Source organism: Helianthus annuus, chromosome 8, assembly GCF_002127325.2.
Source record: "Helianthus annuus cultivar XRQ/B chromosome 8, HanXRQr2.0-SUNRISE, whole genome shotgun sequence".
NCBI lineage: Eukaryota > Viridiplantae > Streptophyta > Magnoliopsida > Asterales > Asteraceae > Helianthus > Helianthus annuus.
Genome location: NC_035440.2, coordinates 50,815,840 through 50,832,765, shown reverse-complemented (window position 1 = coordinate 50,832,765; position 16,926 = coordinate 50,815,840). Strand labels below are relative to the sequence as shown.

Genomic DNA, 16,926 nt, shown 5'->3' with positions numbered 1-16,926 from the left:
TCCGCATGAAAGTGTGTTGTGGTAATTCCGTACGGAATTAGTTTCCGTTTGGAATCATAATTCCATTTGGAACATGTTTCATGCGAAATTAGCTCCTCTATAAATAGGTTCCATGCGAAATCAGTTGTAACTGTTCATGTTTCCGGTACCGAAGTGCTGCCGAAGTGCCGTTTGATTGTAAACTGGTTTATATCAATATATAAGGCAAATTAAAGTGAATTCAGCTGTTTTACTAGCCTGTTTCTTAGTTTCCGCCTCTAAAACAGACGAGAGCTCTTCTGATTGACTCGTTTGGGTCACGGCTCGATCCTACAAGTGGTATCAGAGCTCAGGAGGAGGAGTTCTGCCATTTTCAGCTGGATTTCATCTCATTCTTTTTCTTCTACACCTTCTTTTCTTAATTGAACAACTTTTCACGGTTAAAATGATCTGAATTTCACATATAACATGCAAAACTGTGTTTTAACAAAGCCTTGAGAAAATTGGACATTAATTGGATCTAAAACTGATAAAATCCTTAATTCCGCATGAAATTTTGTTCGAAAATGATGACATCATCTTAATTCCGCTTGAAATTGTTCTTTAATTACGCACGGAATTACTCTATTGGCTAATTTCGTTTGAGAATTGTTACTTAATTCCGCACGGAATTAAGGTGTGAAGTTAATTTCGCTTGAATCAGAAACTAATTCTGCACGGAATTGATAATTCCGTTTGAAACTGGTTTAACTTCAAACGAAATTAGTTATTTTCGTTTGAAAAGTTTAATCTCGTGTGAAAGGTTAATTCCGTTTGAAGGTTGTTTGTGCAGGTAATATCGTTTGAAGCAGTAATTTCGTTTGAAAAGAATTTGTTTTTTGATAAACGTGTTACCGAATTATGGCTGAAGAATTTTACAATGCGTTTGCAACACCAGTGGCTCCAGTTACTCCTACTGAAACACTTTACAGTGAGAACGAGACGGGAACTTATCAGAAACCGCCAAAACTCATGTACATTGTGGATTTTTAGGGATGGAAAAATCGATTGGAGAACTGGGTGCAGGCTTATAAATTTGATGCTTGGTGTCCATTGTTAAAGGATTATGAAAAACCAAAGAATGAACGTGGAATTGAAAAAGCTATTAGTGACTATTCAGAGAGTGACAAATTAAAATTTACAAGTGAGAAAATGATGATCAGTATTCTTCAACAAGCGATTAAAGAAGATATCTTCGTTTTGCTCCAACATAGTGGTACAGCTAGGTCGATTTGGGAAGCATTGATTCAGAAATTCAAAGGAAGCGCAGATATGATCAAAAACAAAAAGGCGTTATTGAAGAAATCATTTGATATGTTTACAGCTTTCGACCATGAAACAACAAAGCAGACTATTGATAGAAATTATCATCTGGTATTGGAAATGGGAAGGTTGGACATTAAGAAAGATGATGATGAATGGGTTGATAAATTAGCCGAAGCATTACCACAAAATAAATGGGGAACTTATTTGATGATTTTGAAACACATGAGAAAGTCTCAGGATATGAATTTGGCACAATTTATTCAGAGAATTGAGGAGCATGAGTTGGATATTCAGAAAACCTATTATGACGAATCCAAGTGCTCAACAAGATGTCAGTTTGTATTACAGAGGAAACAAGTTTGAGACTACTCCCAGTCCCAGCCCAAAGATCCAAACTGGTTTCAGTGCTGGCAGTTCATCTGGAACAAAGAGTAGTAATGTAACTCAAAGTGGTGGATCTTCGTCTTCTTTTTCAAGTTTTAATCCAAATCATACAACATCAAGTTCTCAAAGGCAAAACTCAGCAAATCTTCAATGCAATGTTACTTTGAACATTCAAAATGGTCAGAAATTGCCTCCAGAAATAGCCAAGCAACACATGGCATCACTCGTTGCTATGTTGGAATCTTATGAAAGTTTGATTGCTGACAAGATTGGAAATCCGATGCTTACAAAAGAAGATTATGACCAAATTGATGCTGAGGAACTTGAGTTGATGGATGTGAAGTGGTGTTTGGCTAGTGCTTGTCGGAGAGCAGAAAAGTTTCAACAAATTACTGGTAGAGATGAGTTTCGAGGAATGGCTACATCTCCGTTAGGTTTTGACAAATCAAAGGTTACCTGTTTCCGTTGCAAAGGAAAGGGACATTTTAAACGAGAATGCAAAAACCAAGAAGCAAATGAAAGACAAGATGGAAAGAATGAATATTATAAAAAATCAATTTTTCATCAGATTGATCAACAACCACAAATTGATAAACAACCACAAACTGCTCATGCACGACCCATTGAAGAGAAAAGAGCTTTGTTTGGTATAATTGATCAAGATGATGAATTTGTTGCAGAAGGTTTCAGCTAGGATAAATACATTCCACCAGGTTCAGGTCTTGTTGCTAGAATTCTGGGTGAAGATGAGGCTAGTCAGAAAAGAATCCAGATTTTTCCAGATCTAGGAAGTGATGTTGATACTGATGATGAGGAAGAACATCTTAACAAAGCAAGAAAAGGCATAGATCTTGACAATTTTAATTTCTTTTTTGCCGATAAAGTTGAGATTCTGAATCAGAAGAAGATTGCCAGATTGAGGAGAGAGCTGGAAGCAGCAAAAATGCTAGCTGATGAAAAGGCAAAGACAGAAGCTGGAGAAGCAAATGTTGAACCAGCAACTGAGAAAGTAGTAGAGAAAGTTGTTGAAGTGGAAAAAGTGGTGGAGAAAATAGTTGAAGTCGAAAAAGTTGTCGAAGTAGAGAAAATCGTAGAAATAGGAAAAATTGTTGAAGTTGAGAAATTCGTTGAAGTTGAAAAGACTGTCGAGGTTGAAAAGATAGTTGAAAGAGTGGTGGAAGTTGAAAAACCATGTGTGAAGTGTTCAGAGTCTTGCAAACATTGTGAAGAGAAAGATAAGAAGATTGCTGAATTAGAAAAGGTGAAAGAAGATTTATTGTCTGATGTAAAATATGTGAAAGAGTCATACAATGTTCTGAATAAAACAGTTGATAGACTGAAAAAGACGAATTCAGAAATCGAAAATGCAATGGAAAAAATGAGTTCAACATTAATGATGAAGCAGAAGATCATCAATGAGTATATTGAAGACTGTGCTAAGCTAAAGCAGGAGTTGGAACTTGAGAAGATAGAGAGTGAAAGGAGTAAACGATTACTGTTGAGTTATACAACATGTGATTATCTGATTGATCGTGTTTATCCTACTGTTGCAGGTCTCGAGGTATTCAAGGAGAAAAAGATTGAAGATACTGATATTGGTAAGAAACACAGTGTCAAGTATAACAGATGTCCGCCCCCGATCTATGAGAGTTATTCTCCCAGAAAGCCAAATGAGGAAGTGTAAATAAGGCTCTCAACATCAAGTTAAAGTCTGAAATCATTGATGAATTACCAGACAATATTGATGTCACATTCACAGCGTCTGACACTGATCATGAGTCTGAATTATTAAAGAAAGTGGTCGATCAGGTGTTGGATATGGATGAAGAGTCAAAACCGGAGTCTAAGTCTGAAAGTTCGAGTTCGTCAGAAAAGAGTCCGAGTTCACCGGTTAAAAGGGTTTACAATAAGGAATTCTTATTATTAAAATCTAATTTGAATGATGGTTCAATCAAAGTAGCTTATACTTTGAATGATTCAGACAAATTATATTCTGATGAGGAATTTCCAATAAGAAGTGTCAAAACTGAAATGATCAAACAGGTTTTCAAATTAACAGAAATTAACATTTCTGAAATAAAAGATTTAAATCTTGATGAAAAACCTAACAAATACACTTCTTCAAGAATTCAACAAAGAGTTAACAGGAAAATGGGTTACGGTTGTGGTTATGGTTTTCAAAAGAAACCGAACCATAACAGTAATTTCAAAAAGAAAGGTCTTGGTTTCATTTCTCCAGAAAATTATAAAAATGAGAAAAATCTTAAACCAAAAACAAAATTGGTTGCAGGTGGAAGTTCAGAGGATGAACAGAAGAAACCATTCTGGAAACAGTCAAACCAGGAGTTTCTTGCTGAAGTGAAGAAGAATGTGAGAAAGTTTGCTAAAAGAGTTGACAGAAGAACCTGTTTCAAATGCCAAGAAGTTGGGCATATAGCTTGGAATTGTCCCAAGTCCAACTACAAAGAACAGGGAGTTTCTTCTAACTGTGATTCAAGAAGGAAATTTGTTGATAAGACAGAACAATTTTTGAAAAAGGATAAACTGTTTGAAAATTCTATTTCTGAAAAAGGTGAAAGTTCAAAATGGTTTTACAAAAGAAAAGGTGATATGAACAAGCAAAAATGGGTTGTTAAATCTGAGAGTAATTCTGACAATGAATCTGATTCCATAAAATCAGAGGAGTCATTTGTTGAGAAAAATGAGAAAAGTGATGTGAATTCCGTTCCAGAGGTGAACAATGAAAATTTTCTTCCATTGTTAAAGGAAAATCTAAAGTCGAAAGTTGGAAAGGTTGAAATTTCAGATCAATTCTTTGTTGGTAAAAAGAAATTTGATGCTGAAAAGGTGTTTAATGGAAAGATGGTTGATGGGAAAGTAAAGGGTGCTAAAGAATTTTACAAATCAAAATGTTGGTGGGATAGATGTGTTCCTGAATCTCCCAAGGCTGGTCAGGCTTGGGGGAAAGTTTTTCCTAACTAAAATCCTGACTTGCCAGAGCTCCCAAGTTGGTAAGAGTGGAGCAGGAATCGGCATCATTCTTCATAATCAGCTTTGATTGTGCCTATTTACAAGTGGTACAGAGGTTTGTTCTGACAAAGTGATTAATCAAGGTCATTAATTTGAACTTGATGTAATCTTCATTCGAATGGTTAAAAATGGACAATGTGATGAGTTTTCCCCTAACCTACAAGTGGTTAAAACAAAACTAATTTTCCGAAAAAACCATTTTGATTAAAATAAACTTAAGTGTTTTGAAATTTTAATGGGAAAATAGTTTGTTGAAAGAGGGAGTTCTGATTGTTTATGCCAAGTGGATGGAGATTTAAAGCAATTCGTTATCGGTTGTCAATTTGCTTGTACAATTTCTTTTCAGATTTCTTTCTGTAGGATCGATTTGACGATCAAGTGAGTCAATTAAAGTCAATACACCAATGTTTGAGTGGCAGAAACAAACAAACAGTGTTGAATCAGAGAGAATTGAGTAGAAAACAGAGAATATCACTTTAATACACGTTTCTCATTAATATTTCACTAGAAAATCCGGCAGCAGTTCGGTATACAACTTGTGATTCCGTGCCAAATGAGAAACATACATAACCTATATATAGGCATCAGATTCCGCTTGAAATGACACATGTCATTCAAGCGGAATTACAAACATTTGATTTCGCTTGAAATGACAAAGTGTCATTTCAAGCGGAATTACATCAAATAACACATAATTACACTTTAGACCCCTGTAAACCCTATACAAACATGGCCTAGACTAAGACGTAGGCTTTAGACATCGTGCACTAACAAACTCCCCCTTGGATACAGCCGGAGTCTTCAGTCTGGTCTTCAAGTCTTCACAGCGATTTGAACTTTTCCTCTCTTGGCTTAGGCTTTTTCCCTTAGCAAATTTTTCAGCTTCTCGTTTTCTTTCTTTGCTCTCATTTCTTCTTCCGCTTGCATCCTCATCCACTTCCCTTTGTTCTCTTCCAGTTTCTTTCTTTCTTTTTCAGTTTTCAACTTTTCTTTTTCCTCAAGCGACCACCATTTTGACGACCATTTGTTCTTAGAATTAATTCCCTTCTGGAAGCAAACAGATACAACTTTCTGAAATTGCATAGCTTGTTCTCTATCTTCAGCTTGGAAGCAGATCTTGTTGAGAAATAAACATTCAATATCTTTTGCCGAACAGTTTACCAACCACATAGGGTCATAAACAAAGATCTCTCTGACTTCATTCCCAGCTCTGTAGGTTATCACAGCCTCAGTCGATATACAGCTGTACACCCAACCAATAAAACCTTTGTAGAACTCTTGTTCCATCTTTGGCACTGGTATGTTCTTCATCACTCTCGGCTTTTTTACATTCAAGATCGTCTCTTCATTACCAGTTTCAGGATTAACTTTTCTTACTTTCTTTGGGTAATGAGGCTTCCAGTGCTTGAAGTTTTTCAGAGCTTCAAACTTTATTAAACCCCACATAGCAGCATCATTCTTTCTCACCGGATACCCCAAGGTTCTCACCTTTGACAACTCCTCTACATCCCACCAAGGTAGGGACATAACATCATACAAACGTTCAAAGTACTGTACACCGCATTCTCTTCTAATAACATATGCATTAACTTCAGGTAGAAATCCCCAGCTAATGATATCTCCCAGCGAAACATCTCTATCTCTTTGATAAAACTTCAAAGGACGCTTGAACTTCCTTTCATTACTATTTCCGAACCACTTCTTGCGTTCTTCTTTCTGAAGATCTTTTGTAGCACCATCGAAGTTCTTATCTTTTAAAATCTCAGCAACTTTTCTCCTCAGCTCATCTCTATTCTCTTGACTGGAAAATTCCATCAGAGTTGGAAATTCAGAAGTGTCTTCATTCATACTATCTTCATCAGTACAATCCTCAACCTCAACCCTATCATAGACATCTGCCTCTTCAACATACTTGTACTCATACTCAGGTTGATGATTGATATCAAACGCGTTCAACTCTTCCTCATAATCAAACTTGAATTCGTCTTCATTCACATTAAACATCTTCAGAACTTCATCCAAAGTATATGTATGCCTGATTTCTCCCTCTTCTACATCAGGCTCAATACGAAGAATTAGCTTTTCAACTTCATCCACATTTTGATTACCTACTTGCTCCCCCTCTCCATCAGCTCCCTCTGATACTTCATTTGCATCATCATTCATATAGTCATCAACATTCTTTTCATTTGATGCTTCAGTAATAGTAACACCTATACCACCCTGATCATCATCATCATCATTATCATCGTCATCACTATGACTACTTGTAGAAAATACTTTTTCTTCATCATCATCCTCTTTGTCATCATCCTCTTCATCGTCATCCTCTTCGTCATCATCCTCCTCTTCCTCATCATCATTACCAAGATCTTCAAGTAACACATCTTCTTCAAAGATAGCTGATATAGGAGATATAGGAATAGGATTCTGAATAGAAGACTCAGGATCAATAGCTTGAATTATTGATCTTTCTGTAACTTCAGAGCCTTCAACACCCTTTCCCTTATACTTCATTTCGGCATCAAGTTCAGCTTGGCGTTTCTCCCTGAGCTCTTCAACCTCTATCTCCTCAAACCTCTGTTCAATCGACTTCCCGAGCATATTTTCAATCACTTTATTCATCATATACAGCTCATGCTCTTTCATCGCCTTGGCAGCCTCGAGTTCTTTGTTTTTCAACTTAAGGTGCTTGTTTTGTTCATCTCTGCGTGCCTTTTCTTCCTCCAACTCTGCTACTCTAACCTTCAAAATATCAATTTCAGTCTGATCTACTTCTATTTTCTTCAGCAACGATTTGTTATCAGACTCAGCTTTCTTAACACGCATCTCGAGAATCTTCTCACGATTTGCCAATCTTTTGTTTTCAACCACAACAACATCAACTTTCTTTTCTACATTCTTGACTTGTACATTACTCACAAAATCAAAATCTCCAATCTCATCAAGACCCATACCCATGTTCATAGGAATGTTTGGAAAATTTTTGTACCCTGAAGAACCAGGTGTGGTTTGAACATGTGGTTGTGAAGGTGGTGGTGTTTGGAATATTTGTTGTGAAGTAAGTAAAGGTTGATCTTGGAATGTTGTTTGATGTGGTGGTGTAAAATGTGGTGGTGATTAAATAGGAGATGGTTGTCTTGGTGGTGATTGATGTTTTGGGGGTGATTGATGAAGTGGTGAATGTATTGGTGATTGATGTGGTGTAGGTTCAGGTGGTGGTGATGGTGGTTTACTGGGTTCTTGGGTAGGCTTCTTTTTCAACAAGATCTTCAATGGCTTTTTCATCTTTGGAGTAACAACTTTCTTTCTTGCACCAGCTTTCTTTCTTCCACCAGAAGGAGGCGTTTGAGATTCTATTACTTCCTCAGGTGATGGAATATACACATCATCTTCTTTCTCCTCTCTTCTCCTTTTTCTCAGCTGCTTTTCTTTAGCAATCTCAGCTTGAATTCTCTTTTCACGCTCTGTCTCATCAATTTCTTCATCGGATGAACTTGAAGAATCTTTATCACCATCGTCACCATCTTTCTCACCAACTGCCTTATCTTTCTGAGCATTAAACACATTAAGCTTTTTCAACAATCTATCAAAATTAGGAGATAAACGAACATCAACTCCCACATTCACTACAGTTTCAGCTTCTGCTTCATTTTCAGCTTCAGCTTCTACTTCAGGTTCTGGTTCTGGTTCTTCTTCATCAGGTTCATCAATAAGCATAGTTTTAGCAACTTTCTTTTGACGCTTTTTGGGTTGAGAAGACAAACCCTCTTCTATTTGTGCTTTAGGAGTAGCTTTCCTGCCCCTCTTTTTCTGTTCTTTTACGAACCAATCATTTCGAGTTCCTTTGAATTCTTCAAGTATCTTTAACTCATTAGCATAACCAGCTTCTTTCATCTCTTCCTCATTCCTCCAGTTCTGATGATTGACTGGATCTGGATCTTGATAGTTCTGATATTTGATGAAACCAAAAAATTCAGCTTTTTTCTTTGGCTCAGGATGATTTGGATGATATCTGGCTAACTGTTTCAAAGAATCATTACTCATGTGGGATAGCACCAACAGATCGTTGTTTTCATCTCTTTCAAGGTCAGGATATGCATGATCTATCATCATTTGAACAAATCTTGGATACACCCAAGTCTTACTCTTTGACGTAATGTTCTCAGCCATATAATGAAACATAATATGTGAAAAGTTGTACTTCTTGTTCAATACAAGAGCTGTCACCATGTGCATCCGATAGTCTCTCATAGCATCATAACCTCCCTTGCAATGACTTAGAGCCTGTAGTACCGAATGAATTAGAAACTTGTAAGGCTTTGTAAACTTTGACTTCAAGTAATTAGCACTATTTAGAGCACCATCATAACCCATCCGCAGCATACAGCCTTTGACCATCCTCTCAGGAAATTTCGTCGGAGAGTTTTCATCATCAGGAAAATTCAATACTTCACGTACAAGTGCCTCTGAAATAATAATCGGCTTCTTTTCATTATTTTGCTTAACAACCGAATTGATCACTTTACTCTTTTCATCATATGTTGCATGCTTCCAAAACGTTTGATATGAGATTTAAATGCCAGATGTTGATTCGTCAATGCTTTTTGAATTGGCACTCTCCTCATAAACTCCAGAATACTCCTGAAATCAGACAACTTTGGAATCTTTTTCTCACAAAAATCACAACAACTGTTGTGCAATGGATCAAAAATCACATTCGAAGCCTGAAAATCAACACAATATAAATAAATCAAACACTTTGAAAAATTTCTCTTCTCAAACATCATTCAAGCGAAATCACACATTTACATGGAATAACATTTTGAATCGAAATCACTTAAGTCAGTTTGAAGCGAACTCATTTGGTTTTTAAAAAAAATTCATTTCAAGCGAAATATAACTTTGAAGCGGAATCCCCTGTTTGAACTGAAAACCCATTTGAAGCGGAATACCCTATTTGAACTGACATCCTCTTTGAAGCGGAATCAACTGTTTTAAAAAACAGTTTCAAGCGGAATCAAACATAATCATGAACAAATTTTCAAATCTTTTCTGATGATGAAATCATTTAACTGGGTTTGTTCATCAGTGAATTCCGACCACAAGGGTATGATTTTTATCCATTATAACCATCAAAATCAACCTAGATCTAAGTTCAAAATATCTGTTCATCGTCAAACATGTACAAACCATAGATCTGGTTCAATCATTACCCTAAAAATGATCTACAACACATTCTGACTACACTAATATGATTTACGTTCATTTTAGTTAACAAACACACCCTAGATCTACGTTTTGAGTTCTGAACATCGCCGGCAAACAATAATAAACAAGATCTGGGTCAAATCGACCAGATTTCTCACCTTTCCCATGTTTATAGTTGAGCAAACCAACTAAAAACACGAAATCTAACAACAATCGGACAGAGTAACGGCTGTAAATCAGAGGTTTTGAGATTTCGCTCGAAATCGCTTTGACCAAACCTTTGAAGCGGAATAAGAACAATGAATTTTTCAAGCGGAATCAGCTGGCTATTTATAGACCACCTGATTTCGCTTGAAATGAACATTGAAGCAGTTTCAAGCAGAAACACCTTTCAAGCGATATAGCCTTTTCAAGCGGAATCAACCGTTTCAAGCGAAATTACATTTTTAAAAATTTCAAATTTTTAATTTTTTCAATTTTTTCCCGACACACCCAGTTAACCAAGTCCAAGTTAATGACCTTGGTCAACTGTTCAGCCTACCAAGTCCAAGTTAATGACCTTGGTTGACCAGTTTATGAAGTTTGCTGACTTTCTGAAACTGAAATTAGTGAACTTTTGAACTTTTCAAACTTTCAAACACATACCAGTCATTTTTCAGAATCTTCTGCTTACCCAACCCTCATGATTCAGACATGTTCTACACATAAGACTTTGATCATCTAATCCCCAACGTCCGTTGTCGAAAATAAGATGAAAATAAAAATCTTTTTGGATTTTAGAAAATGATAAGCAGGAAAGTGTACACACAATATTTTTGTGAGCGTGTTAGGGGATCATATCAGTTTCCGACAAGACACAAATACCGTTAAGCTTAGATTACATACTCAGCATTAAACAATTCGCTTAGATTGTCGATATACTGATCCACTTAAATTTTCACACAATTTTCAATCTGTTCGGGATACGAATTAGTGTTTTAAGATCTTAGCTTTTACATGTGTCCCACCTCCGTATATATTCCCGTATCCAGATCCCAATATTTAGTCTTACAGGTGAGTATACCTAGATGATATCTGTAATGGGGTAAATGCGAGGCCGTGAGAGCTCAGGTCAGAACTTCCGTTCAGCAGAGAGATGACGGCCCGACTTTCGGTGTGTTCCCTTTAGGGAATCTTTTTTACAACAGCACATGATTAGCATTATGCAACGTTTTATCATTTTTTATGCTGAGGGGGGGCTTTATGAGTAAAGCATGTGTAAAGTATTATACGGGAACTAGGCAATTGCTTTCGCAAAATCAGAAGTCCCGGGATAATACCCCAGATATCACTAAGTATAAAGACCTAGTATCTCAGAAAGGGGGACCTTTCAAACAAGATTTCGGGGGTTACCCATATATCCTGGAGATGTTCCCCACGTAAAAACAACTAATTATTTATGTTTATATCCCAAACAAATCAACTAATTTTGTAAAAACCTATCGGCACATCATCAGCGAGACTGCTTAACACATATTAAACATTACATTTATTTAGTGTACTGTATCTGTCTAGCTGATGTACTATCATTTCCCCTATTATACACAAACTCTTTTTCAGTTTTTCTAATGTTTTTGGATTTTTCAAATTTTATCATGTTTTTGTATTTTTTCTGCAAACTTTCTCCCCCTAAAATATAAAAACATATTTTTGAGTTTTTGTTTTTATCGAAAGCAGAAAATAAACTGTACAGAAAATTTGACAACGTAACGCAGATCACATCAGATCGCCGTCCTCCTCGGCTTCACATTGGCCAGCAGATGTTGGGAAAGCGTCTCATACCAGGCTCTCGGGGCCTGGTGAAGTCCGTAGAGCGCCTTATCCAGAAGATAGACTTTGTTCTTGTGTAGCGGATCAGTGAAACCCGGTGGTTGTCCCACATACACTTCTTCTATGATTCTTCCATACAGGAATGCAGATTTCACATCAAGTTGGTACACTTTGAATCCTTTCCAGGACGCAAACGCCAGGAAGATCCTAATAGCCTCAAGTCTAGCAATAGGCGCATAAACCTCATCATAATCGATGCCTTCTTGCTGATTGAATCCCTGTACAACCAATCGTGCTTTGTTCCGAACCACGACTCCTCTATCGTCTCTTTTACACTTGAACACCCATTTTGTCTTTATCAATTTATGATTCTCAGGAAGATCTACTAATCTCCAAACACCCAGTTTCTCGAACTACTGCAGCTCTTCCTGCATAGCATTCACCCAGCTGTCTTCAGTCAAAGCTTCTTTATACGTTCTGGGTTCAATCTGCGAGATAAAACATTTAAGTGAGAATTCTTCCTGTAAAGGAGCAACAGATGAATAAAAACAGGTAAGTGCTCGGTTGATTTGATCTCTCGTCTTCACACCACTCTGTAGGTCACCGATAATCTGCTCTAAAGGATGATAAGACAATGTTCGTGGCATAGCAGTGTCAGGCACAGTAACGTCCGATTGCAAGTTCGTAATGTATAGATCACCGGTGTGATTCTCAGCTTCTGTCGTTTCAACATTTGGTTCCTCGTCAAAAATCGGACCAGATTCCGATTCTGAGTCGTCAGAATTGTCAAATATTGGAGCTGGTTCCTCTGGTGGTTCGTGTGTCGTTCCACTTGGACCTGCCTCATGATCGTTTGTACCCCCGGTGGGCTGAGAAACTACTAGCGGTCTAGGCACTTGTTCTTGTGACATGGACTGCTGATATTGATATAAAATTGCTAGTTCCTCATCACTCGGCTGAATCGGTAGTTGGAACGACTCCCAGAGTTTGTCGTAATCGAACAAGAATCTTTGTCCAGGAAGTTGTGGTGGAGCAGTGTGCTTCTGACAATCTACATGCTGAACTTGTATTACTTTTCCCAGGCATGGCACAAACACCCTCTTCAACGGGCTCGCATAACCTACAAAGAAACCATCATTACTTTTAGCACCGAATTTTCCATTTTCATCTATAAAAGTATATGGAGATCCAAACGGCTCCAAAAACTTTAGATTGGGCTTATAACGATGTAAAAGCTCAAAACATGTTTTCTTATATTTCTTGATGGTGAGCACTCGGTTCAAAGTATAGCACGCTGATGCAACTGCTTCACTCCAGAAGAATATCGGTAACTTGGAATCGGCAAGCATCGTTCGAGCTGTTTCAATCAGGGTACGATTCTTTCTTTCAGCTACTCCGTTCTGCTGTGGAGTGTATAGCGCGCTGAATTCATGAAGAATCCCTTTCTTGTTACAGAACTCGAGCATTCGATTATTTTTGAATTCCTTTCCATTATCACTTCTTATTCTTCTGATCGGCAGCTTATACAGCGTCTCCATCTTCTTGAATAAAAACATTAGTGACTCAAACGTCTGATCTTTCCTTTCCATGCACACTACCCATGAAAACCTTGTAAAGTCATCAGTAACCACAAGACAGTATAGGTCACCACTGATACTCTTTACATTAACCGGCCCAAAGAGATCCATGTGGAGTCTCTCGAGCGGTACTCTGATCGAATTCAACAGCTTCTGTGGGTGTGACTTCTTTATCTGCTTTCCTTTCTTGCAAGCTACACATTCATCATTCAAGTGAAAATTCTTCAAATTCACACCTTCAACCAAATCATTATGAACAAGAAAATTCATTTTCCTAGCATGAATGTGGCCCATCTTTCGATGCCACATAATTGACTCTTTTTCAGTAGCTTTGGTTTTTGTCACAAAACATTGTTTCTGATGATCTGTTGGTGTTGCGACACTCATATCAAGAATATAAAAGTCATTTTCTCGTGGAGCGCGCAACAGCACCATATCCTCAGGGATTTTAAACCCAGGTTTTAAAACAAGACATTCATTTTTAGTGAAATGTACGGTAAAAGACTTGTCACAAATTTGTGAAATACTGAGCAAGTTGTTTTCAAGTTCAATTATGTAGTTCACTTTCTCAAACGAAATAACTCCATTTGTTAATGTTCCTTGACCGACAATCCTTCCTCCCTGGTTTCCAGCGAATCCGACGTATCCACCATTACTAGATTTCACATCATAGATTAACGCCAGCATTCCAGTCATGTGTCTAGAGGCTCCGCTGTCCATTATCCATTTTGAAATTATCGACCTGGGCAACCCCTGCAAACATTATAGCAATTCACTTAAACAATGATGCGCGTGACTTTTTAACAGCTGAAACACTACCAAAAACTATGTCACACGTCACATCAACCTTTGGCAAGTTAAAAATGACATTTGGAACATCAGTTTTTACTTTTGGTTTTACCCCTTCCTTTTTAATCGGTGGAAACTCTTCAAGAAGTTTATCAAGTTCAAACTCAAGCTTTTCTACATCATCTTTAAAACCTTTTGTTTCATTTTTCAAAATGTTCTCCATCTTTTTCTCCTCGACCGATGATTTTGATTTCACAACCCAAGATTGATTTTCAAAAGCTTTCGTTTTTGGATAAATCTTTGAAGTCTTGTGAATCTTTGAAGATTCGCCAACCTCAAAGGTCGATTTCGGCTTATCTTCTGACTTTAGAGATTCACCCCTCTTCAAAATGCGAATTGGTGAAATCATAGGTTTTTTACCCTTTTTATCAGTTGGAGATTTAGGTCAAGGTTTTTGCACAACAGGTTTTTCAAAGACAGGTTTTTCAAAAACTTTCTTGCATTGTTTGGCCATGTGACCGATCTCATTGCAGCGATAGCAAACTCTTTTGTCATACTCGAAAAAAGTTGATTTGAACGACTCTTCTTTCAGTTTCTTCGCCGCATTGAAATCATCAATGGCTTTTTGACTAAAAATATACTCCTTTTCAGCATCAACACTTGGTCCAACAACGAAAACATCATTCATGTTATCCTTTGGCTTGAAATTTTTCTTAACTATTTTCTTCTCAAAACCAATTCCTTTGTTTTTAAGATTGTTTCCATTTTTCTTGTTGTTACCTTTTCCCTCCCATCTTTCCAAAAATATTTTTCACTTTTCCATTAAATTTTCGACATCAAATTCTTTCTTTTCAGAATAGAATTGATTCGAAATTAAACAACGTGCGTACAGGATCGGATCATAAACGATCACTAGATCTGATACCACTTGTGAGTACAGGATCGGATTGTAAACGATCACTAGATCTGCGGTGAATTCGATTTAACGTTCGGAAACCGATAAATCAAACCATAATCGTGCGCGAAGACGTAACAACGTTTTATTACATAACGACGACAACCAGACAGAGTTTCGACTCGATCTCTTCAAAGAACACTCAAAATCTAATCAACGTGACGTAATCGGAGGTGTTCTTGATGAAGATCTGATGAACATGAAGAAGTTCTGTTCATGCGAAATTTGTTCCCTTCCTTCTCTTTCTTACCCGAGTTGTTAGGTGTTGACTTAACAAATGACTTTTTGGGTTTTGAAAAGAATTCTTTGTTGTTCACCTCAGCAATGTCAATTTCGACCAATTTGAACACTTTTTCAACATTTTCAATCTTTGCATTCTGAAGAGGATACTAAAAATCAGAATAAAGCTTGTCAGTTCCAATCATTGTGTAAACCACCATGATCGGATCATCATTCTCGACTTTGTCTGATTTTGGTATGAATCGGTCTAAAAAGTTACCCTCTTCTTCAGAATTAGACACAGAATTTTCCGAATGAGTTTTCATGAACTCAGCCTCAGAGTTATCACTCTCTTCGTCTAACACTTGGTCAACAACGGTCTTGATGACCTGTGACTCATTGTCCGAGTCGGATGGAGAGAATGTAACATCAATACTTTCTGGCAACTCATCCTCAATTGTCCTCAGTTTGAGCTTCAATGCAGCTTCCACCCCATCTGGATACTTCCGAGCGTAATGATTCCACATTGGGGGAGGAACGCTATTAAAGACCGGTGTTGCATTTGGTTGTTGTGGAACAATTTGCTCAATGACATAAGAAGATGCAACATAACTCATTAACTTTTTATCAATTCTTTCATTCTCAATTTTAGTTAACTCTAACTCTTTTTTTAATGATGCAATCGTGTCTAAATGAAAATTGACTTCCACTTGTTTATCAAAAATTGTCGATTTTAATAATTTCGTGGCTTTATCATTTTCAACACTTTCCTTTTGAATCATTTTAATAGATCTAGCCAGTGTATCATATGCCTCTTTAACTTGACTTAGATCAAATTTAATCATATCAGCGTGTTGTTTCAATTCCTGAAACTTTGTGTCCTTTTCAAGACACTCCATATAGGGCTTTGAACAGTTTTGGCATGGGGTTTCAGAAATTGAATCAAGTTTCTCAACAATCTTTTCTTCATGATCAGTTTTAACTTCCTGTTTACCGACACCATCCGACTTTGACTCAGACACTCCCTCGAATTTGACCTCCTCAATTCCTGACTCCTCATCTGACTCCTTTTGTACTGACTCGGTACTGACAGACTCTGGTTTTACACGTTCTGTGTCTACCTCTTTTAGTTTCCCCATTAGAGCCCTGTCAGCAATCTCCTTCAATGTTTCTTTTGTCATCTCTTTGGTTACATCGATCATCTCTTCAACAGAATCTTTCTTCACCTCATACCGTGGACATAATCCAGTTGTTGGCTCTTCGAAGAAACCTGCAAAAGAATCAAACACTTTAGGAGGCATGATAGATTTTAAAGAACTGGCTAATACCTCCTTTTCAGATTGATAATAATAAACTTCAGCAACAATTTCTTCAAGATCAGCCACATTATCCACAGACACCTCTTCATTAACTACTTCTGGCTCAACAACACTCTCTGATTCTTCTACAATCTCAGCCATCATAGCTCTTCCTTCACTGCCCGGAATGTGTTTATCCCAGCTGAAACCTTCAGCTACTTTCTCGTCATCTTGGTTGACTATGAGAGCTTTCTCTGGCTTGTACTAAATCTGAGGTCTCTGAACGACTTGTTGTTCATTTGGCTTGTGATAGATCGCCTGTCTATAGTAGTCGTTGGTAAAAGGATTCTGGTGATTGTTGACCTCTCTG

General features: G+C 37.3%; 1 protein-coding gene across 1 annotated transcript; it reads right to left on the bottom strand.

Moving 5' to 3' along the window:
- Positions 1-15,428: 15,428 nt before the first annotated feature.
- LOC110870008 lies at positions 15,429-16,718 on the bottom strand. The gene is made up of 2 exons (XM_022119204.1): positions 15,810-16,718; positions 15,429-15,731 (listed from the first exon to the last, which is right to left on the bottom strand). The coding sequence occupies exons 1-2, from the start codon at positions 16,716-16,718 to the stop codon at positions 15,429-15,431; spliced, it is 1,212 nt and encodes a 403-aa protein (XP_021974896.1).
- Between the last annotated feature and the right edge of the window lie 208 nt (positions 16,719-16,926).